Below are 24,096 nucleotides of genomic sequence, written 5' to 3' on the forward strand. Positions count from 1 at the left end.
CTTTAATCCCATTAAATAGAGCAATACATTTTATAGCAATATAAATCATCTACTAACCCTGCTAGATTTTCTACTCTGCGACGATCCATACACGTCTTCCTCATAACCATTGGTCTGTTACAGAAGGAAAGGAAAAAGGGAAAAAAAAAAAAGGAGAGGAAAAAAATTGACACAGACCCAAAAGGGAATTTTTAGCAAAAGTCATCACTTATGAACAGCAAAGGCAGAGACAGAACTTTTCAAAGATACACCAGGAACAGGAGAAATGCAGGATTAGGTCATGATTTCAAACATGAGGACATGAACATTTGTGTCAGTACCTGCACACCAGCCAAAAATGTCAAGGATACTGCCTGCTTGCCTTTTCTGACCCCTTTTTTTCTTGTAAAGAAACACTTTTGCTTCCCCTATTACTACTGCACTATAGCACCCATCTCTCCAGACGTTCTGTGAAGGGAACACAGGACAAAAAGGGGGCACTAGGGATGAGAGACTACAATAGAAGAAATTTATCACTGCAATTACTTACACCTCTGGCAGCTAAGCAAATAAAAAGCAGCAAATTAATTAATTTGAAGTTTGTATTGGAGAAATTCAATTTTAGTAAAGATACAATGCTGTATGAAATCTCTTTTTAGCTTTCCCCAATTACATCAAAATTAAACCCAGACAGTGACCATCTGCCACATCCTGGTATTTTGTGTGGCAGTCCAAAGACAAATAAGAGGTTTCAGTTGGTTCAGCTTTCCTCCGTCACGCTCGGTAGCCTGCCCTGTCGTCATTAAGATGTCTTCTCTCAAAGGACAAAAAACAAACAGGCTCAAGAACCAGCATTTCAGAAGCAGGGTGAGATGCTTCAAGCCCCTACAGCAGTAGGGTCAGGAATAAAATAAAACCACCACTATTATGCAGTTTTTAGTCTGGAAACGTGACGTTGGAGAAGAGGATAGACTCAAAAGTCACCTCAGCTGACACTATTAAAAGCTCAGATTTCTCAAGCGATTCACTATTCTGGCATCTCTTCACAACGAGGCCTGGTTTATCATCAAAAATGAGGAAGCGATCTGTGTATTTGGGGTGGTTTTTTAAGTGGAAATTTAATTAGAATTTCTATTCAGAGTAAGTTTTCAAGTCCAAGCTTTAATGCATTCCTGAAATGAAAATCCGCTTAACCCCATCTGAATCAGTTTCCAAGCAAAATAGTTATAATATACTATACAATGGCTTCCATGAAAAATTAAACAAATTAACTTAGAAACCAGTTTTGATCCAAGCTGGTGAAGCAGCTTCTGGGAAAAAGCTTAGATTCTCTACTAAAATGCAGTATTATCACCACAAACGAAGGGCCAACATAGTTTCTTTTTTCAAGAACCGATTCGAAATACTGCTATAGCCTTGTCACACAGCTCGGCTTCCTTCCAGTTTTTACTAGGGTTTTTTTTCCAGGCTCCTTGAATTTCTCTAACATTTTCCTGACGAATGGATAAAATGAACCTTCAGCAACTCAAGCCATCACTCCAGCTGCAGCCTCAACAGCACCGTGCAGATCTATTACCTCCACCGCCCCTTTCATTACTACATCGAGCGATAAAATTTGCCTTTTTTCAGCAATGTAATATTGACTAAATGTAACCTCAGATTATTCTCTGAACAATTCCCATGCAGAATTCCTTCTTTTGTAATAGTATATTTCATTTTTCGTAGATGTAAATGTGGTATCCCTCTTATTTTTAGTATTGCTCAGTTTTGACAAGTTGTCTCCTATTCATCGTCAGTATTTTATTCTAACCTCGCATGAAGCCACCTTCACTCCTTGTACTTAGACAGCCAGGCAATACAGACTCCTGCAGAGCAGTGTTCCCCTTTAAAAACAGATGATGATGATGCTGTCTTAGATGGGACTAGACCAGATGAGATCCTTTCCACCTGTCCCCATTTCTAACGGAATTCTTTTTCAATTAACTGTGCATTTCTTTTACAAGAACTAGATCTTGCCTAAGGTTTCACTTAACATCATGTAGAGACAAGCCAAGAGCCTTATAGTCGACTTACAGTCACATCTAATGCTTTTCTTTTATGCCCTTAAATAATTACCCTGCTTAGGGAAATTAAGTTGTATTGACATGATTCGTTTTCCACAAATCCAGGTTAACTGATTATCACTTTATATTTCAGGCACTTATAAATGTACTTGTAAAATTTGCCCTATATCTTTCAGATTTCAAGCTGAAGCTCAGGTCATTTCCCTTGTCACTATGATCCATCCTCTCCAGAAACCTCTCCAGCACTATTTTTGAAGGCAACTCTTGAGGAGCAGGGTCAGTTTTATCAGACCTCATTGACCTTTGTTCCATGCTACGCTAACACACTAAGCATCTGCTCATAACCTTTATGAAAACTAGAACAAATAAAATTGCAGACTGGGGAAGCTAAAGTATTCAGATTTTACTCATTCTCCCTCATGTGCAATTGACCCTATTCTTTTCTGTCTTTTCCTCTTGCTTTTAATGGATGCAGAAAGCTCTCTCATTACCATTATGTCCATTTATACTTGTAACTTTTTTTACCTTAGACTGTGCCTAATGCTGTCTAGGCTAAAGGCCTTCAGGCCTTCTCAATCCCCCATCCAACTTCCACTTTTCAGAAAATTCTCTGATTTCAAATGTACTGAAGAACCCCCACCCAGCCTGGCAACCTCGTTCTGCTATGAGTAGCCTTCCCTCCGCAGTAGCAGTACACCACTTCGCACCCTCTCATGTATTCTCTCCCTCCCTGGAATTGCTTCCCCATGAGATTCACCTAAAATCCCGACTGTGTGAAAGCACGGTATCCTTTACCTCCCAGCCACACCTGGTTTTGTGGTGCTCTAAGTAGTGCTTTATTTGTACAGCTGCTAGTAAGGCATTGACACTACATAGAACTACCTTTATGAAAAGATGCAGCCTCTACTACGTATATATCCGACCACCATTACCTATTTCTGTGTAATGATAAAGCTCAAGTTAAGTTCTGAGTTTTTCAATATGCTCTTCGTGTACAACACTGGTATGTTTGGATTATACCACATTTTGCAGATGAAGTGGTGCTCAGTATTCTCACAGACCCAACGTACCCCAACAGTTACACCGTATCCTTGACATTAGGCTGGTGAGCTCTTACAGCCAACATACTTGCACATATTCTTTGTCCTATCACAGTGGTTTTGTATGTAAAAACACCTCTCTGAGAGAGTTAGTCAAGATACATACTGCTTTGGAGTAGTTCTTCTTTTTGGTCCTCTCACTCTCTAATCCAGCCTGCAGTGAGATTAAGAATGCAGGATGAAAAGATCAATGAGTTTATGGGCACGCATCCATAGCCAGGCATGCATATCAACATGCAAAACCATCAGTCCAATTTTCCTCCAGCTCTACACAACACGGCTCAGTAAGCACACATGAAAAAAAAAAATCAAATCTCAAAGTCAAATGACCAGTTATTAAAGAATATTGTTAAAAGCGATGATAGCGCTGTTAAATTTAGTAGCCACAGTTCAAATCATTCACGCTTGCTGGGTTAAGTCAATTAAAAGAGCTACCAGCTGTCTATACTTACTACATCAATACATCCATGCAAAATCCAAATGTGTTTGAACTATTTCTGTATATAGGTCACTCAAATAGATACACTGCATTCCTAATGTGAAATAGCACAGGGAACAGAGGAGAGTGAAAAAGCTAGAGAGTCTATAAAACTGCTCTCTGCCGTTTGCTTTCTGCAGAAACTAAGACACCTCCATTTCACCACAGTGCTGCCACGAGATAGCACGGCTAACAGTATGAGGAAATTTTTTAAACTAAGCTTAAAGTCCCAATCCTCATTCTCCCTTCTGTGCCCTTTCTGTTTTTCCACGAGTCAGCTTTATCTCAACGTGTTCAATGCAAATACTTGCTCTCGTCTTCTTACTACCTACAGAGTTCGATTTTATCCTCCAAAGCAAAGGTGACCGCTCGATAGACAAGCTGCGGCTTTGTCCTGTCACCTTTGCTAGATCTATTCAGAGTGACTTTGTCAGAGTTTTATTCCTTTTCAGATTTATGCCAAAATAAAACCAGACATACCTGCTCAAATGATGGACAGACTGTAACAGAGAAAGTCTGTTAGGGGAAATAAAAGCTATTTGGCTCTGTCCTATGGTACCTATGGGACTAGACCTAGCTTAGGTCTCTCTAATCATTCAATGCTTTTCACCTGAACTGCATCAGAGTAGGTGAAGGAAGCAGCATCTTTACATCACGGACCATGAACTGCCTCAGGATCATTTTAGATCACCCCTTATCTCAGATCAGCTATCACAATTGATGTTAGTATCTCCTTCACGATTAGTTTTTAAACACACACTGCAACTTGCAGACTATTCTCACCACTGGGTAGGTGCTGGCATATTCCAAATGAGACTGTCAAGGCATGAGAGGAAAGAAAAATCAGAACACAAAGGAAAACCCCGAAGCAAGTTAAGGCAATTGGAAGGATCCCCCAAAATAAAACAAACCCCAACCCCACAAAAACACACAGACACAGACATAAATTCCAACTGAAGAATTTTGATAATGCCGGACTTCTTGCACAAAGCCTGAAGCCAGGAACTCTGGAGCAAACGAAACAAGGAAAATAGACAAACTCCCATCACAAATGATTAATAACACAACAATATTTCATGCTGGATGGTCTCAGATGAGAGACAGCCAGCTGAAAAGTGCTAAAACAAAGACACTTTTAGTAGAAAAGGGATTGAAGAGAGGCTTGAGTGTCTCAGCAATCACAGGATGATGTTACTGAGCTTTCCTAGGAAAAACCATGTGATAAAGAACCAAGCTTGCAGAACTTCTGACACACAAGAGGCTGGACACTGATGGGTTCAGGATGAGCCACAGAAAAGCTGAAGATGCCCCTTCACAGCAGCTGACTGTCTGCCAGCAGGAGACAGAGATACACTCAAGCTATCATTATATCAATGCACCAGGCCACTGTTTACACTTTAGTCACAGCTGTGCAGCTTAAACCAATTTGCTGGCCTGGTCTAATCAACATCTCAGGTGGTTTTGCAGTCCATGTTGATGGTTGCCCTGCCAGAAGCATCCAGGCCAGTTCCTCAAAAGCTAGCTCTGCAGATCAATGATGCCTGCAGTTCAGACATCCACTTAGAAACTATTCCAGGAGAAAATCCAGAGTAAAACTCACACAGGTTAGTAGGGTGGTAAAGTTCTAAGGAAAAATAAATGTCTCATATTGGCTCATTTCATTGAAACCTTCCTCTACAGAAAAGAAGCATGCCTTCAAAGAGCAACCCCTAAGGCCATCAACCCCTCACAGTGCAGTGGGCCCGAGTGCCAAAGATGCAAGATCCATTTTCAGAAAATGTCAGTCTTGTACACCAACTACAATGGGCATCCCACAGCTACGGAAGCAGCCTTCAAAAAAAGAAGAGCATACAGAATTCTCCTATTTGTTTTATAAACCCTTGGTGTACACAAGGCACCAGTTGTTGGTGTTTTCTTCATGCTAAAATAGCTCAGAAGCCAAACTGTGAGCTCTAGTCCTCAGCAGTAATTTTTGTTTGGTGCTAGCTCATTTTTTTGCTTTGCTGTTTTGAAGACACACAGCAATAGCTAAGCCTCCACAAATAGTCAAAGACAGATGTGGTCAAACTATCAAATCATTTACTATAAGCCCACGCTAGGGACATTATCAATGGTCAATTCATTGTGAGTAAAACAACTAGAAGATGTTTAAGGCTAAATTTCAGTTCCAAACAGCAAACTTGCACATTTACTTTCTTACTTTCTTCTACAATCCTAGTGACCCTTGGATTGTCACTAGGGAAGGAAGCTCTGTCAAAACTCTGCTATAGTGCATGCCCAAGTGTAAGCTTGCCTAAGAATATACTCCGAATGCTACTTTACAAGGAGAGGGGGGGAGCCCATGCAACATCACTAGAAATACCAGGGTGAAAAGTTTCAACCAGGTCCTTCTGTTAGAAAAGGACATTCTTTACAGAAGTGTTAGGTATTTATGGGCCATCCCATAAACCAGCTGGAGACCACTGCTCCCCAGACCAGCGAAGGTTATCGCAGCCTGAAGGCGTACTGGCAGCCCAGAGACTGGCTCCTCCAGGAAAAACAAAGGTCAGAAAAGCTTCTGCTCATGGGATGGTGGGGAAACAGAATGCAAGGCTTCTGCTGTTTAAATATGTAACAACAAAACACAGGATCATGTTACAAAAAACACATCAAAAAACCACCACAGTAGTGGATTTCCACGAACAAAAGGTGTTTCAGATGAACAGGACTCCTGCTATAAATACAGTGCCAGTGTACTTGCAGACACACAGTTATAGCCATGGTTAAACCACCTATTTGTATCGTAATCACCTTCTAAATAGAAAGAACTGACATTTCACCTGAGCTAGAGATTTTTCCCCTTCAGAAAACACTGTCATAAACACATCCAAATTTAACTCTCAGTAAAATAAACATTGGCTTTCATGTTCAGCTGTGAAAATAAGCTTTTCTTCATTGACTCTCTGGAGTTTTAAGGCATCTTCTAGCTTGGAAAAGCAACTGAATAAGTTTGCAGTCTTAAAGATTTTAACAGCATTTCTTAGAGTAGTAATAAGGGGACTAAAAAGGGGACAAGGCAACAGTTAATTTTAAGTACGTCTTACGCTATCTCACAGTGAACTCCACTGGAATCACTGAGCAGGCTCTGCAGTAGTAATTTTGGTTGGTTGTTGTTTGTTTTTTTTTTGCCTTACAGAACTCTTGTAGAGACATATGAGGTGTTGCACTCAATACTGTTCTTCGGGGGATCAGGAAAAAAGGTGGTTCTAGCCTAAATAATTTTTCGAGGGGAAAAAAAAATAATTTTATGACACGAAATCTCCAAAGAAGCCAGAAACCAAGGATTACAAATAAAGACCTTGCTATGAATGATACAGGTCTTGCTTATTCTATAAAAATACAACTGATCATCCAGCTTAACCACGTAACTAGCGCTCCTGGTAAATTAGAAACAACATCAGTAGAAAAACAAGTTATTCTCGAACACAACCGTTTTGGGCACAAATGACTCCATAACATAACCTAGTCACAGCTGATTCAAGTTCAGGATTGCCGAGAGCTTCCTCCATAGTGCTGTTACGATTGTTTCAGTTCTGTGGTTAGCTGAATGTTTCTCCTTAGGTCTCGGAAGCGGTGCACTCTGATCGTCTTCTGAAGACTATCAACACATGCTGAGACAAGAGCATTAGCTGTTCACAACTAAGTTCCTTAATCTATCTTAACAATTACAAGAGCTGATTATGTCTGTGCTAGAATGGAGTTAAAATTTGTACACATGTGTATTATCTGGACAAATATTGTATGGATATTTTGAGAAAAAAGTCGTTTGAACTTTTCCTGCAGATGCATACTGGTGCACTGCAACACTCTGTGCCCTACTAACCCTCCCTCCATAAAAAACTCAAGTCTGCAGATGAATTTCAAATACCTCTAAAGCAGTTTTGAGGAGGGCGTTCACCTGCAATTCCAAAGCCCTTAAGACTTATTTCCACTGACAATTTGCTTTTGGTTTCCCAAGCTAATATAAACATTGATCATGGAGTAAGCTAGCACTTCTTCCTCCCAAATTCTCAGTATCTGTAACAAAACAGGCGAGCTTACAAGGTGTACACAAGAAACAGCTACTAATGTTTTAGCTAAGTACTTCCTGCAACAGTAACACTGAACAGCATTTACCAGAAAGGTTTCTACACAGTCGTGTGCTCTGCTGGTGTTCCTGCACAGCGCACACAAATCTAACAATTCCCCTGGCTTAAAGAATTACTGACCTATATGTACGAACAAAAAAAAAAGCACCGACACAAAACACCAACCCACTCCATGTGCCTTGAACATGGAACACGTCAAGACCTTGGAAGGATGGTATTATCAGAGTACTGTAACTAGTCTGGTGGTACAGGGGGAAGTAACATCAGAGCACACACATGCATACTTAAATTGTACGATTTACCAACCCTCAGGCTTCCACGGCTACCCACTGACATGCGCTCATCTTCATCCGAAGCCTATCAAAAGAAATATAAAGACAAGAAAACAATGAAAAGAACACAAGTAACAGGCAGTGATGTAAATGCAGATGGCTTTGGTGGAACACAAGGAAAGAAAAAGACTTACAGAATACATGTCTTAAAAAAGAATCGCATTAGAACTATAAGCAGAAAGGAAATGAAATCACACCCTGCCCCAGCAACACTGTCAAGCATTTTACTAGAGGACGAATGAAAAGCTTGCCCGGGTGTTCCCTATTATAAGCTCTCAGCCCATGCTCTGAATAAACAACCATTAAACACTCCAAGCAGGTTATTTCCCCACCTTCCACCCCCTGTCCCCCTTTATTCGAGCACATTTGCAAAAGCTCCAGAGTGAGTGGGGAGAGGGCAGAGAAGTCAGGAAGTGGCTTTGGGGTTTTCACTCGGCTGGGGCAGGGTGCGAGGAAAGCTGCTTTTGTTTTTTTTCTTCTAAAAAGAAACTGCCTTATACACATCTATTTCTTAACTTGAAACGTCTAGCAATAAAGAAAACGCAAAAGCAAATACTAACCGAGGCATTTCTTCGGGCTCTACGGGAATAACGCTCGCTGTCTTCCTACCGAGGCAGCAGAGAAAAACAAAGAGCAAAGTGTTGAAAAGACAGATACACCAACAGAAAGACACAGTGAAGCTTCAGCACTGTTTAGGAGTCAGTAAGGCTGAACCAAATTACAGAAGGTGACACCTTGTCGAGTCAGAAAAACCCTTTTTCCCTTCACTTGTGACCCCAACTTTCTTCCCCTCAGTTTTATTCTGCTACACACCTTAATTACTCTTACAGAAAACTGTACCCAGTGACATCTTTATTTGTATCTCAAAAAAATGCTTCAAGTGCATCTCTCCGCATCTGGCAATCACTTGTATACTTACAGTGCTTTTGTAATTAAGCTTTCCAGTTTGCAGTCCTTCAAAATAAATCTTCTATTTGAAATTTTGTGGCAGGGCAATGGTCTCTCTCTAGCGAGTATCCCAGAGGGGCACAGCCTGGCCCCTTCTTCCAGACCAAAAGCGTTTCTGTTCTGCTTACAGCCTCTGCGACACACAGCACCACTGCCTTTTTGCAGGCCAAAAGCCGTGTTAATGCTGGAAGTGCTGTAGGATGTTATTACATTTCAACAAATTGATTTTAATAAACTGACTTTACATGGAATTTAGAAACAGTGATAGAAAACAAGAAAAAAAAGTTTAAGCATTGTAGTTCATGGTTGTCACAGGTGAATTGATTTCTAAGCAAGGGAATTGCTAGTAAGGTGGAGCTAAGCTCACCAAGCAAGGATTTGAAGAGACTTAATGGCTTATCCATGAGATTGGAGCATCCTGGGTGGACAGTTGGTCCATATGGCAGTAGGCTTTCAAGAAGGCATAGAGCAAACCAGCATTTATGCTGATTAATTATCAAGGGTCAAGGAAGTCAGGGAGTTTGAAAAGTTATCTCCCACACTGGGAGTCAGCTGTTCGGTTTTGCCTTTTTCAGTGCGCACTATTCAGGTTGTAGGGCAAGGTCATGAACAACAGTTTTCATCCAGCATCGCTGGAAAATTTATGACATCACTTATGTTTGAAAGACATTTGAAACCAATGTCTTCCAGCCCTTTAGCAACTTCTTCATCTTATATTGTGGGTGTTAAAACAGTCAGACGTTGCTAATGGCTAAGTTCGTGTCTGATATTAACTTCACTGGCTTCGCAAATAGTAAAATCCAGGACGCTGCATTATCAGACAAAGTGAGCATTGCCATAGTAGCAGTAATAATGCATCTGCACAGTGCTCCTGGACAAGTAAATACAAAGGTAACTGAAGAAGCATGGATAAAACCTGCCCAAAATTTAGCTGAAGACAGATTTGAGAAGACTCAAATTCTAAAAAAATCCACAGGAAGTAAAATGGAGTACACACACTCCTTGTATCACAAGTGGCTTTAATGGGTCTATATGCTAATCTAATCTGTGAGTGATAGGGTGCAGACAGAGATCACTAAAAAGAGATGGCTCTAACTAAACCCTTGCCCGTTTTAAGCTGATCATAAGCCACATTTCAGGTATTGATGCGGACTGCAAGAATCCTTGCGATAAAAGTGGAATTCACATTTCCAATGCATTACAATACCTACTTTGTGGTATTTCAAACTCTGTCAACTATACAGAACAACAAGTAAAACAACACCATGTTGCTTAGCTACGTTGATCAAGGCCTACCATCCATTGCTCGATGTCTCCCCATTTAGTATCCAGACCATAATATTTCTACAGACAGAAAAGGGAAAAAACAGAATTTAGATGAGAAAGGCAAACACAACATTTGGACATGCATTGCCAGATTTCAGCCGAGCCGCACAGCTTTACACACGCAAACAAGCCAGGGAAAAGCCATGCCAAGTGCCACCAGAGCACCAGGAAAAGCTGCCTGGCAAGGGATGTTTGGGGTACAGCTGGGGTACTCGACAGCTTCTGCTTTCTCAGCAGTGCAAAAAAACCCCAAAAACAACAGCGCTGTGGGGACAGGAGCAAGGAGAGTAATGAGTCTTGAATTCCTGACCCATTTAAGTCAAGACTCATTACAAGGGATCTGAACACAGAACACTTTCACGATGAAAAATGCTGTCAAATCATGTTTACCGTACAGATTTGTCAAACCAGGAAGACAAGTTGAATACAGTACAACTAATCTCTGTATATTCTTATTCACCAAATTCAGAACTCCCCAAAGCTCCTTTTCAGAGCACAAGACTTCTTGCCTATGCTTCAACCATCTTGACAGTGGTGGTACCACCAACAAGGGTAGAAGAGGAACCTCTAGGACATGCTCCACCAATGCAGGTGAGACTGGAAAGCTCTGGGCATTTCAGTCCCAAATGCCATGCATTTTCCTAGTAGACTGTCACTTCTGAACCATTTCTCAGTTCGTATTTTCTTCACATAACATTGGGAAATTCCCTGAACTGAAGTTGCATTTCCACCAGACAGCGGGACTTTTCTTCCTCCCCAAACATGTGCTTTGAATCCAGTCTCAGGAAGTCTGCATTTATAATGGTGGCCATTAACATTCCTGTGTGAAGAAAAAAAATCACCGGCCTAAAGCACAGTAATCAGCAAATGCTTAAGGAAGCATAATATGTATTTTAGAATCATTTAGATTATGTGCCTTGATGTTCACGTATTTGTGGAAAAAACAAGCCTTGTACTTGCCAGCTTTCCTAGAGGCTTGAGGAGGCAGGAGTATCAAGTCAAAACCTTAGGTAATGACAAAAAAAAAAAATCAGAAACCTGTTCTGTATTATACTCTGTATTTAGCACCCGGTCAATGGTATTAATGTAATTTTACTTTCATCCTTTCCTTTCACCCACCGACATGAACCATTGTTTCTTCAAGCCTTACACACTTTCTCACAAGTGCTCAGACTCGTTACTTCCAGGCAGAAGCCTAACACATACAACAGCTTGTTATAAAATTAAGTTTTAGGGACATGACATCCTGAAAATGACCCCCGAAAATTACATGAACTCCAGCTGGTCAGGATTGTGCAAGAGATCAGAATCTACAGATTACACGCTTTGCAGTAAGTCAGGTCAGGTAAAGCCTTATTAGAGGCTTTCCCCCCACCAAAAGAGGTATAACATTTTCTAACACTAGAAATCAACTGCAAAAAATAGACTATGAAAAAGGAGAATCCTTTCTCACACATAGAAATGATCCATAAACATGCTAATCATTTTTTTTAAGGTCTGCTGCTTCCTTTTCCTGCCCTCTGTTCTTACTTTCTAACACAGGCTTCTGAATTCAGCTTTGCAAAAGGCAGATGAGGAAATACCCCTTAAAAGACTTGTTATGTCACAAGTTTAAGTTCCGCTCGCAACCTTTTCCTCCACCATTTGAGGTTACATAGCTACACGCTTACTACCCCCAAAAGAAGAATATCAGTGAATGCGATTGCCTTGAGACTATTTTAATTTATAACCTTTTAAACGGCACATGTCACGCTGGACTGAACCGGCAGTATTTGAAGTCTCAGGTATTTTGCCCCCTCAGCCACTTCCCATTTCTTTCACTAAGCCGACTGCTCTGTTCTGCCCCGAGGGGCTTGGTCTGAACCGCCACGTGGGTTAAAGGAAGAAATTTGTGCTTGTCCATTCATTTGCTCTTTAGTTAGAGGCCTTTGCCAGGCTCAGGTTGCCTCCTACCCTGAAAAGTGGTATTACAATTAAAATTAATGATGTTAATACCATTGAGAGAATTCCTGATCAGATTCGCTCACTAAGTGATAGTGGAATTGCTAGACTTGCAAACTCGCTACAGGATGTCGTGAGGCTAACCTACTTATCTTGTCATCCATGGCAGGACACTAACAGCAAACAACCTCCTTGTCTCCCACAGTGTGGCTACATTTGTACCAGAAGGTTAAATTAGTTCCTATAAAAGAGATTGATAACGAGCCTGTTGATCCATGGGCAGATGTTGATTTGGGTTACTCTGTACGTAGTCAACTCCACAAATAAAACCAAGAGTAAGTATTTGTTGCCAAATTCATGGGGTCAGGATTAAATACCGGAGCACATGATTTGAGTAGCTATCTTCATATACATACGCACTTAAAGAGGAGATCAGCATTTCCAAGAAGCACATGCACTGCTAGGTCAAGCGAGTGAAACATGCAGTGAAGGCAGCTGGAGTGGCGGAACAAAACAAACAGGCTGTGGGTTTGGGATACATTTACCATTCAGCAAGCAATAAAAATATCTCAAGGAAAAAAAAAATAAACATTCAATAAGGTAGAAAATGGCAGGCTTGAAGAAGTACATGCTTTCTCCCTCCCTGCAAAATTTCTTTGGTGCTCTCTCTCTTTCTAGGTACCCCACAGTTCACATGCTAGGAGTATACAACAGCCAAACACCGTAACACAAACCCCAAACTCTGCTGTTACATGGCAAGTGGCCTCAGCTACAGCTATTATCATTGTTTTTATTATCTTTGCCATCGTTTGGAACTATGAGAAGGAAATTGGGAGGAGGGAAGAGATCATGACTTTGAGGTGAGAGAGTATTAAACGATATAAAACCATTTACAGTGCTTCGGTGACACCAGAAGAAAGAACATACAGTTTATGTACCAAAAGATTACAAATTCAAACACCGCATCCCTGATTTACTCCAGTCATTTTCTGCAAACAAAGTCATCTGAAAGTCATTCTTCCTGCTGGCACCTGTCAGGTGTTTGCCCAGACTGAAATATTTTCAGCAATAGACTTGGCCTTCAACTCCCAAGTGGCTGTAAGGTGCTTAGTGACACATGGAGCCACCGTACCCTCCTATGACGGCTGGTTTGCCAACTTACTCTTCTGCTCATCGCTTATTCTTTGCCAAACAGTCCGTAGAAAAAAAATTAAGTGTCTGACCAGACACATTTTACACGGGTCATCTTCCACCTCTCCCCTTTATTATCCACCCCACAAGCCTACGGGAGGGAAGGAGGGAGCTGTATGGAAATACAAAGCCTGCTGTGCCTCTTTCCATTCTTTAGAGGTTTTTCTGATGCGCTAGCAAGACTCTGAACGTGGGAACACACACATGCAAACAAGAATGAAAGAGAGCAAGCCCTACCTTCTGAACTTGATAGATCTAGGGGAAGAGGGAAAGGAAAGAAACAAGGAAACAAAAGCTAGCATGAATAAACAGCAATGCAATGATCCACAGCTCATTCTAAAGGGAAAAAAATAATAGTTTATACAGAATATACAGCAAAACACGCATACAAGAGAAGTGTACATCGAAGCCCTGTAGAGTTAGGTAGAATGAAAACAGCGTTTACATTCTAGGCTTCCTTCACATCAACAGTTAAAACACAGCAGCATTCCTCATTTTCACACTCTTGGAGGCACATGCAATTTGCTCCCTAGACTCTGCACCAGAGCAGAGCCTGAGCCAGCTGTGAGCTCAGGCCTCGCTTTCCCAACCTCCCTCCTTCAAAGTAGCAGATGCCCAAATATTCACCTAGGATGACAGTTGTGCATCTACCACCACAATTAGAGCAAACAGCATTAACTACAGAAAAACGGTTCTTCTTTTAAGGACAAATTTTGTCCTTCACCAATGAAGCATAGTTGCAAAAGCATCAATGCTATCTTTCTTTCACCTGTGTACAGCACAGCTCATTAAAAGTCTCTGAAAACTTCTTGCCTATATATTGCCAGCACTGGAGGATCTCTGCAGGTCGCTGTTTCATTTTTTAATGTTTCCACAGAGCCTCACACTATTTCCAGGCACTAATAAATGCACCGCTGACTCTACAAAGTTGTTACGTAATCTTGAACCATTTTAATAATACACAAAAGCATTACAACCACTCCAATACATCTGAATTTTGTTGGAGAACTGCCCTTGACTGACCAGCTTTGTAAACCCATATGAAAACTGAAAACATTGTTTTTTTCTTGCATCTCTCCTAGTATTTCTAAAGCAAGAAACCCTTCTCCTTCAAAAACACCTAACTGGCTGCACGAATCCAGAAGGAAATTACACCTTCATTCTCTCCACTTCTCTGCTGAACATCCAGCTTTGTATCTGTAGGAAATGTATCACAGCTCTGGCCTCAAAGCCCTCAGCTGCCTTACTGCTTGTCTTCTTAGATAAGCATTAATGCTGAGTAAGTATCACCACCAGCCCTCTGCTCTGTGAGTCCAACCCAGGGGGAGCAGGTCACTGCTCCAACTCCAATCCTTCAGCTGGTCAGCAGGGTAGCCAGTCTCCCGTATTTTGGATTATTCAGGGGGTCCCTGCCATCCACTGCTCTTCCGGTCCGCGTCGGGTGAGCCCAGATCCCAAGGCTGGGAAGCAAAGCGTACTTCTTTCAATCCCTGCCGCCCTCCTGATCAGGTTCCCCTTCATCATCGTGAAGGACAACTGCAGAACCCAGCGTAATACCTCAGAAGCATTAATTTGTATTCCTACAAGTGCAAGGAGGATAATTGAGACCCACATCTAAAAACTAGCATTCCCACACAACTAATCACCTCACTTACCTTTTATTAAGAAAACCTTGGACAGGAACATGAACTAAACCCTCCCACAGTTCCCACAGTCAGTGCGTACTGACTCTGATCTTTTGCTTCTCCGTTGCACATGCAGGGTGCCTTTCGTCCACACGCAGAAAACAACCACCACCATTTTAGACGTGGCAATTATCACAGAGCAGTTTAACCTTTAAACTTCAGCTTTTCCGTGCTGTTGTTTCACCCATACTTCAAAGGCAACACCATGGAAGTCTTATTTTCCAAACCCCCATGCTTCAGGCTTGGCATAGCAGGTATTCCCGTTGAATGCTAAGCCTGGCACACAAGAGGTCTTGTGTCCAGGACCCAGATTGCCAACGGGTAAGATAACAACGAGGCGCTTGTTCAGGGCCAGACACCGCAGAGGGCGGTGGAGAGGGGTACAGGGACAAAGCCAAGCGCGTCACCATTAACTGTTCCAACATTTTATAAAACCTGGAATTTTTTGGTCATCCATTAGCTAGCAGGCATTACCACAGCTCTGCTCCAAAGTGACTGATGTCTCATCAGCGTACTGTCCTCCTTAGATAGTAAGTTACAGGAAAAAACACTTTTAAACAATAGTCTCTACTGCAGGTATGCCCCCTGCAAAGGGCTTAACAGCCAACAGATATTTAATCAGAAAAATGCCTTAAATAGTACTTTCCTGTATTATGGCATGACAAAAAAAGTGTTTTGTCCACAGTATTACTGGACAAAACTAACGGAAAAGTTAGAAAACCAGACTGCTTTCCGGGTTTCCTCACCACATGAGGTCTCCCGCAAAAGTAATGTTCTTCATAGAAATTACTTCAGAACAGGACAGAAAAAGCCAGTGAAGCACAGTTCAGAGGCAGAAATTGGAAGTCTACTAAAAACACCTGCAACATTGTCCCTCTCCAGATTTTCCTGTGCATCTTCACACTGGTTGTATAAGATACAGATTAACCTTCACAAAACTCCTTAATTTCCTCCTTGTATATGTAAACACCAAGTTTCATAGTCAGCCTCTCCTCCCATTCAAAGCAGGAGAATTGTGCTTTTCTCTAGTTTTTCCTGCACCGCCTGGGATTTTAAACAGCTTCAAACAATCCTGAATGCCAGCTGCAGGCACCAAATCCTCACAAGGGAAGAAGGGGCTCACGTCACAGTCAACAGGATGGGTAAGCAGATCAAGAAGTGTTTGCAAGTCTTTTGCCCACACTAACTTGGCTTCAGTATATTTACTAAACTTACTACATGCTCAAGGAACTGACATAGGAAGAGAGAAATCCACGACAGAAACTACTGGTAACGTATTTTATTCCAAAGAAATATGAATCCAAAAGAGGAAAAGTACGTACAAATGAGTATGCTGGTATAGAGTGAATTTTAAAATTACGAAGGCAAGTTTTGTGCTGTGCCCTTAAAGTGAGAGCTGAAAATGAAGCGAGGAGACAAGCACAACACTCTAGCCTTGAACTGAAAGTACAGGCTCATCTGCTGTGCGAACTGGCAAGCAAGAATCTTAGCCTGCAGATTAAGGGGTGGGAGGAGATCATTCTCTTTTCACTTCAGGCACTAATATCAGCTTAAATTGTGGTCTCCAAGTGTCACTCCTCAAAGACACATTTAAAGTCTTGCCAGCAGAACACACAGAAGGTACTCCTACATAAAACGGTCTCTACCATTAGCCCTAATGCTGCAGCTTTTACTTGTCTTGAAACATTACCGTTAAATATTTCTTGGGGAAAAAAAGGCTTTAATATCTCTTATGCCAAGCTTCTAAGAAAAAAAAAAAACCACACAAACAGAAAAAATCTCCTCTCCTTATCTAGTAGCCCCACGAGAATTGACAATTTGTTACTCGGGAAAACTGAGTCGACAACTCCTGACTTGCTCTTCCACATGAATTAAAAATAAATATCTGAATGCACACAAGCATTTATCTCTGTACCAAACACACCTCTAGAGTACGAGCCAAACAGACTGGCTTTAGACTCTGCAGCTGTAAAACCAAATGTTTGAAGACAGTGGCAGCATGGTAAAAGCACAGGACCCATCACTGCTGACTCCCATCAGTTGGGTGGGCACAGTGGTGTGGGAACAGGCAAAGGAGCAAGTACCATCTATTAGAACCATCCTTTCAGCTTAGAACATGCATTGCCTCACATGAGAGCTCTCCTGTACTGACTCACTGTGCACGGAAGCATACCAGAAAACCTGCAGATTAATTATTTACATCTTTGCTGGATAACAACAACAAAGCAGCACAGAATAAGAAGTCAGAAACATTCAAGCAGTTACATTTCTTAGATCTGTGGCTTTCTTGGAGCCTCATGTCCAGGAACTCCGTCTCTACTAAATATATAGATATTTAGATTCACAAATATACACACCTATATAAGATTCAAGACTGACCACTACCCTTCTCTTCATAAATCAGCATATATCATGATTCTTGTGCTATTTTCTTTCTTCAGCTTCAGAAAACTCTTTGTTTACCTACATTACTTTCCTATTAAACTCACAGTCACGCTCCCCTCCTTACCTTCCTCTCCTTGAAAGAACACCCAGAAACCCACCCACGTTGGCACACTTACCCTCTCTGCCGCCTGGCACGAGGCGATGCCAGGCGATGCGATGAAACCGCCTCTGGAACGCAGCTGCAGTCCTGCCCCACCGCAGCGAACAGCAGCAGCCTTCACAGTAACTTCCCCGCACCTCACACGGCAATTCGGAGTGTCTTCTTCCGAAAGCCCCTCTATTTCTGCTATGTAATTTCTCCGACTAGTGTTCTACTACAGCAGTACGTTGCTTCACATGAAGTTTCCAGAAGAATTCTTGGAGTCACCTTACATTTCAAGCCAAGTTTTCTGAAGTGATCCCTCCGAGCACACAAACCGCGAGGGGAACGGCAGCGACCACTCGCAAGAGGTACGGCAGCCTGAGCAAGGGCTGAGCCCGCAGCAGCGGCAAGCGTGCTCACCGTCACCTAAAGCCAAGCTGTCTGCCATGAGCTTCTCATCCTACGCTCCTTCTGAAAGGAAAGGAGCTTATCAACAGCATGGCTGATAAGAAACACAATTTTAAATTTCCAAAAGAATCGACTATTGCAGCAATTTCTGGTGTCAATTATGTGTGCTACACGAAATAATTTCCACCAGAAGAAGAGCTCGGGATGATATGAGGTAGCCCTCACCATTTACCGATGGGCTTTACTACACTGCTGTGACCAACCTCTGGTGCACTCTTCACCTATGTCTAGCCTACAGATCCAGCACAGGGCATTTTAACAGCTTTCTAATGAAGTGGCTGCTCATTCTGCCTACAGAAGCATTCATAAGATACAGAACGAAAAATCTCAGACACCTGGTCCTTTTGCATTGACATGTCTTTTGTAATGCCAAGCAGCACATTAGTTAAAACACCTGTGTAAGATCCATGATGCAAAAGTCATCCAATTCTTTTAAAATGCGGAAAATTAGGCACATTAAGAAAGGTCACTAATACTAGATAGTGGGCAGGAGAGGAGCTAATTTCCAGTCCAAATCCAAATCATTAAAACACCCTAATTCACCGCCAGTGAGAGCTATACTACCATGTTTAGAGCTTGTATTGGTAACATCTGGAAACTTTTAACCCAGACCATCAATATAAATATATTCTCAACTAATCCATGCTCCACAAGAAGCCTGTCAGGGCATGTACATTGCCTTCAGCACGAACAAGTACACACACATGCAATAAATTTATTTGTTGCTTTTTAACTTCTCTAACTGGCTCTAACAAGCGTTCTGAAGTAGTAAAGCAAGCGCTTTAAGTTCTGGTTATTCAACATGGCAGTAGTGGGAACGTGCTATTTATTGCTCTGAAAAGTTTGTCAGGGAAATTGAAGATGGCAGACAACAAGCTGTACAGACACCAGTATCACAGTATGTTTTCCTCCAAGGAAGGGATAGGTGCCAAATCTCTTGTGCTGATGACTGCTCGGGATTTTCTATATTTATGCTTTCTTTTGTTCTATCTACAAGGTAATTGTGGCAACGAAACATTTCCTGTAGCCATCCTTACTAGCTCTACCTTGCACCTGGGGGCTGAGATTAAATTATTGGAAAAAATTACAGAATATCCAAGCTTGCAAAATATCAAATTTCATAATGTGACTACACATTTATTTATGCCAGTGAATTACAAAACAGATTGTAGTGGGTATCTGGCTCAGCTTTCACTGAATTTGGTATTTCAGAGCAGCATCCTGTACCATTTAGCTTCCATCTATACAAAGAAGTTCTCACCGAGTTTTAAGATCACTAGCTCTTCAGTTACTAACTGCAGGAGCAAGCACACAGCCTTTAGTTTTCATACCAAAATTTCAATTTACTAGGACACCTCTTGCAGCCATCAGCTTTTAATCTTCAAGGGGGTCATCAGCTGCATTGAAGTTATCTGCAAATTAGATGATGACACCCATCAGCTGCCATGACACCCATATTTACTTTGCTGCCCAAACAAAACACCTAGTGGTTGTTTACCACGGATCTTCCCAAGGCTGCTTGGCAAGTCCCATCACTCAGGCTGCAGGTACAGCAAGAAGCTTGACAGTGACAACACTTGATAGCACTCCAGGCCTTCCGACTCTGGTCCAGGTTGCAAGAAACATCCTTCAAAAAGCAGCAACTGGAGTAGTAAAAGGCTCCTCTCTTCCACAAGCACTGTGCTTGCAGCAACGCTCCCCCGCAGCTCTTACTCCTGGTGTGTTTGCAGGTACATCTAACCCTGCTGTGGCTACAGGGTGCTAAGACACATCCCAACATGCCTCAACCAGACAAGACGCTCCGGCAGAAAGCTGAGCATGGGCAAACTGCCCAACTGCTTCTGTTCCAGGCTGATTCCTGCAGCCTGCACCGACACTAGTTTGCTATTGCATCCTGATCCACTGTTTAAAAGCCAACCTGAATCCTTCTCTGCACCCTGAAGCATAGATGCACATCTATTTTTACTATGTATTCCCACACCCCTCTATTTTTACTATGTATTCCCACACCCCACCCCCAAACTCATTCCCTTTCAAGATTTATTTGAAAAAATTAAATTATGATTGCTGCTGGCCCTGCTACGCCTGCTCTCCTGTATCATGAAATGCACATCAAAAAATACAAGTTTTAAGCCCTTCTGGTTTTCATTGCTAGTTTGGCCCACCTGTGCCATCCTGTGCTTACAGTCCCATTCTAATAGCACTGCTTTAGCTTCTAGAGCTTCAAAACAAGTGCTGCTCTCAGTTTCTTGGCGTGGAGTAACATTTAGTACAGCTCCTACTGATCAAACACAACAGGAGGAGAACAAGTCTTTTTGGTCTTTCCTATCATTCCTACACTGGAAGCCCATCATCTCCCACACACTGACCTGCAGAGCCACAGCAACTTTGCTGATAGTATAAAACAACTAGCTTGTCCAGAATTTGGGAAAGACTACACCAGGCATTTAATCCAAACGCTTTGGAGAAGGTAATGTTCTGCCAAGTTCGGTTTCTACCGTTACTTCCACCAACGGCAGACCATTTTTACAAAACGGGGGAAACCACAATGCTAGCTTCACAGCAACAAAGCAAAACAACTTACAAGTAGAGTTATACAAGGGCCAAGAGTCTTCCATATTCATTAGATTTCTAATGAAGTGATAAGAATCCACCCCCCTAATGCACACACAAACAAGCTGCATACTTCAAAGTTTAATATTAAACAACGATTACTAACTAACCACCAGTGTTTTCTGTGAATAATTATACCGGCTTCACCAAGATAAAATTGTTGCCACAACCCCAATTTTTTTCCGGGCTATATCCTATGATCAGCTAACTGAGCAGCATTAGCTCTACGCAGACTATGAACATTCCAGCCAAACATAGATTAACCCTTTGTTCCAGGACCTCAGACTTTTTACCTATGTATTCAGAAAAGAAAATTATCAAAACACGCCCCGAGCCTTGACCGTACCTCTTTCTGCTGCCTCTCCAGTTCTTTCATTCGGATCTCCCGTGCCTCCGCACGTGCCGCTCGCTTCGCTGCGAGCCTTGCTTCAGCCTGCAAACAGGAACACAGCAATGAGACAAAAGCCAGACAATTCAGTGTGAAACACACTTGTTAAGCAGGGCATGAAATAAAGAGGCTTGACTCGGCAAGACTGTAAACACATCTGTAGGAGTTAATTCCCTATTGCAGGCAATGGCCCAGCCTTCTGTAACTTGTTATGCTTCACAGGCAGGTAATACACCCTCGTGGCGGCACTACCCTCGGTTAGCAGTTGTGTTTAAAAGTGCTCTGCATTTCTTTAATTACTATTTGTGTGGCTAGAGAGGAAACAGTAAGACTTATTTAAGAAAGGCGAGTTTTGCTTTTTTTTTTTCCTCTCCTTGCGGCACAGATTAATTTTTATTGATTAATTAATTTGGCCAACAGCAAACACATTAGGTGCCATTTTTCCTACACCGCTGACATTGCACACACATACCCAGGCACAGTAGTTAGATAAACATTGCTGTTCAGCATGACTATGCACAACCAAGGATGAAATTATGGAGGCTAGGGGGTAGGGAACCTGAGAAAATGCACTAACTCCACGTCTCCAGACATCTGTACTCAAGTCCAAACCTCTCTGGAGTGGAAATCTGCCCCAAGAACAGGCCTCTCAGGAGATCTACAGTGCTTCCTCATTCCAGCCCAGGTGGAAGGGCTGTAGTATGTTGTACAGTAACGTATTTAATAGTCTGCTTTTAATCCCAGGCAAAACCAGTTAGAAAAATTAAAATTAGCTCAGGCTTGGTACAGCACGACTGCGAGCAGCTCACCCAGAATAGGATTTTGCAGGGAGCAAAAGGCATCGCTCAGTTAGTCACCCTGGCATTACACCCAACACTTCTGCTTCCAAAACCTTTTACTGTAAGTACAGCATCCAATTTAACAGGAAAAACTGCAATAATATCAAGGTCAAGCATACAGAAAAATCAAAACATCAACACTTTCACTAGCACTTCTGAACAAAAGAAAAACCAGAAAGAAGCAAGATGTAATTTCTTTTCCCTTCTGTAAGTATATTCACCACTCAAACTTGTGGAAAGGGGCCACAACTTTCAAAAAACACAAAACAAAACATGGGAAAAGAAGAAAAAAGGGGTAGCTTGGCTGAAACTTTCAGCTAGCAGAAAAAAAGGGCTAATGAAAACCAAGTACATGACGGTGTACAGAACTGGGAGCCTTGCACTGCTGTAGATCTTAAATCCTCACCAACGGTAACAAAATCCAAAATATACAGTCACTAGGCCAAAATTTAAGTTCACATCACCCACCTTCTACAACACCCCACCGCAAACAGCCCCAGTCCCTAAAGACTGCTGCTGTTCAGCTATCGACATTCTCCCCCGTTTTACCGCGTTGCCCCTAGACTCAGACCGGTAGGCAGGCAGATTCCTTTCGACGACTGCTGTAGCTCCCCTGTTGCACCAATACGGTCTCTTTAAATGAACCCAGTTTTTAAATTCTTGCAACTCAGACAACTTCAGCCTGAAAAATTACTTGTAGCAAGAGAAAAAAAAAAAAATCTTCTCAGAGGCTAAAAATGCCCATGGCAGAAAGAGAAGAGAGCTGGTTCTGCACAGAGCGCTGCTCTCTCTTCAGTTCGTTGCTTGAATTTCAGGGTAACTGGCTCTGCCGCAGACAGACACTGCAAGACGCACCTGCGGTCCCGCACCTAGAGCGGACCTCCACACTTGCACCCAAAAACTGTCCCCTCTCATCATCGCAGGGTGCTGTTGCTTACGGAGCCAAATGACGGCAGGCGGTGGGGTGAAGGCACGTGTTACCGCGAGCGTTTTCAAGGGACCGTGGCTTCAACAGCATTTACCAACCTGAAGCAGTTTGGGGTTTTTTGGGACGCAGCCCTGCGTCAACAAAAAGGGCAAACACTTAGGCAGAATCCCTGCCAGGCAGCGTTATGATTTATCCGCAATGTCTGAAATCGTTTATGACACCCACTATGTAAGTGTGCTGTAAGATGACCGCTAAGGGTAAGAAATCACAGTACCGGAACAAGCATGATATTGATCCACTTCTGTTTATCTGAAAATAAATTCAACACCTCAAGAAGCAGTACTGTAAGTCTGTCTCACAGTGGGTACTTACAAAGTACAGGGCAGTGTCAGAGAGGGGTACTGCCCCGGGCCGCTCATCACGAGAGGCTGCCAGGCCATTCCCACAATACCGGGTAACAACCATCACCGTTTGCCAGTAACCGTTCAAACACAACATGCACGTACCCCAAGGAAGGGGAACCTTGCTCTGAGGACTCCAGCTCATTAACTATTTTTTGGGGAGAGAGGGAACAGGAGATAGAGCTTTAAGCAACACCGTCGACTCCTTACAGGTTAGAGGTGCATTCCCGCACCCTGACACGCAAGCTGTAGTACTCCACAAGAAACAGTACAAAAATCAAAGTAAAGAAACTTAACTCTCTACACTCATTTGAAAGTTGCACCTGATCTGGGTGAAGAATAAAATCAGTGCCAACAGTTAGCTGTATTTTTCCCCATATGGAAAATAAAGGACCTTAAAGTCTCCACAAGCAAAATACACCGAACGGTACAGAACTGTTTATCTTAACTTCCCTCCTGCCAGAGACAGAAACAAGATTATTTTGATATTAAAATTACTGTAGCTATTTTCCTTATGTATTTCAATAACCATCTGAGCTTTCATGTTAGAAAAACTCTATGCCTGTATGCAAAATTCAGATATTGTGCTTAACAGAAAGGGAAATGCTTACATGTGTGTGTTTTCCTCATATGATTAGGGCCAAAGGACTCACACGCTTCCTAGCTATGTTGCGGAATTATACATTCTCTGGAAGTGAGCACAATATGTAATGAAATGAAGCAGCTTGAAAAATGGAAGGGGGAGAAAAAAAACACAACAAA

At 42.1% G+C, this 24,096-nt stretch overlaps 1 protein-coding gene across 1 annotated transcript in view; it reads right to left on the reverse strand.

Annotated features, from left to right (window-relative positions):
• LRRFIP1 (leucine rich repeat (in FLII) interacting protein 1) overlaps window positions 1-23,398 on the reverse strand; it is a 66,085-nt gene extending 42,687 nt beyond the window's left edge. The window contains exons 1-9 of the mRNA XM_010293995.1: window positions 23,306-23,398; window positions 21,125-21,211; window positions 13,723-13,740; window positions 10,324-10,371; window positions 8,640-8,684; window positions 8,054-8,104; window positions 4,404-4,436; window positions 3,249-3,296; window positions 58-114 (exon numbers count right to left, since the gene is read on the reverse strand). Of these exons, the coding sequence (XP_010292297.1) occupies window positions 58-114; window positions 3,249-3,296; window positions 4,404-4,436; window positions 8,054-8,104; window positions 8,640-8,684; window positions 10,324-10,371; window positions 13,723-13,740; window positions 21,125-21,211; window positions 23,306-23,398 (480 nt within the window). The remainder of the gene's footprint in view (window positions 1-57; window positions 115-3,248; window positions 3,297-4,403; window positions 4,437-8,053; window positions 8,105-8,639; window positions 8,685-10,323; window positions 10,372-13,722; window positions 13,741-21,124; window positions 21,212-23,305) is intronic.
• Window positions 23,399-24,096: the final 698 nt, after the last annotated feature.

This window comes from Phaethon lepturus, unplaced genomic scaffold, assembly GCF_000687285.1.
Source record: "Phaethon lepturus isolate BGI_N335 unplaced genomic scaffold, ASM68728v1 scaffold16179, whole genome shotgun sequence".
Lineage (NCBI taxonomy): Eukaryota > Metazoa > Chordata > Aves > Phaethontiformes > Phaethontidae > Phaethon > Phaethon lepturus.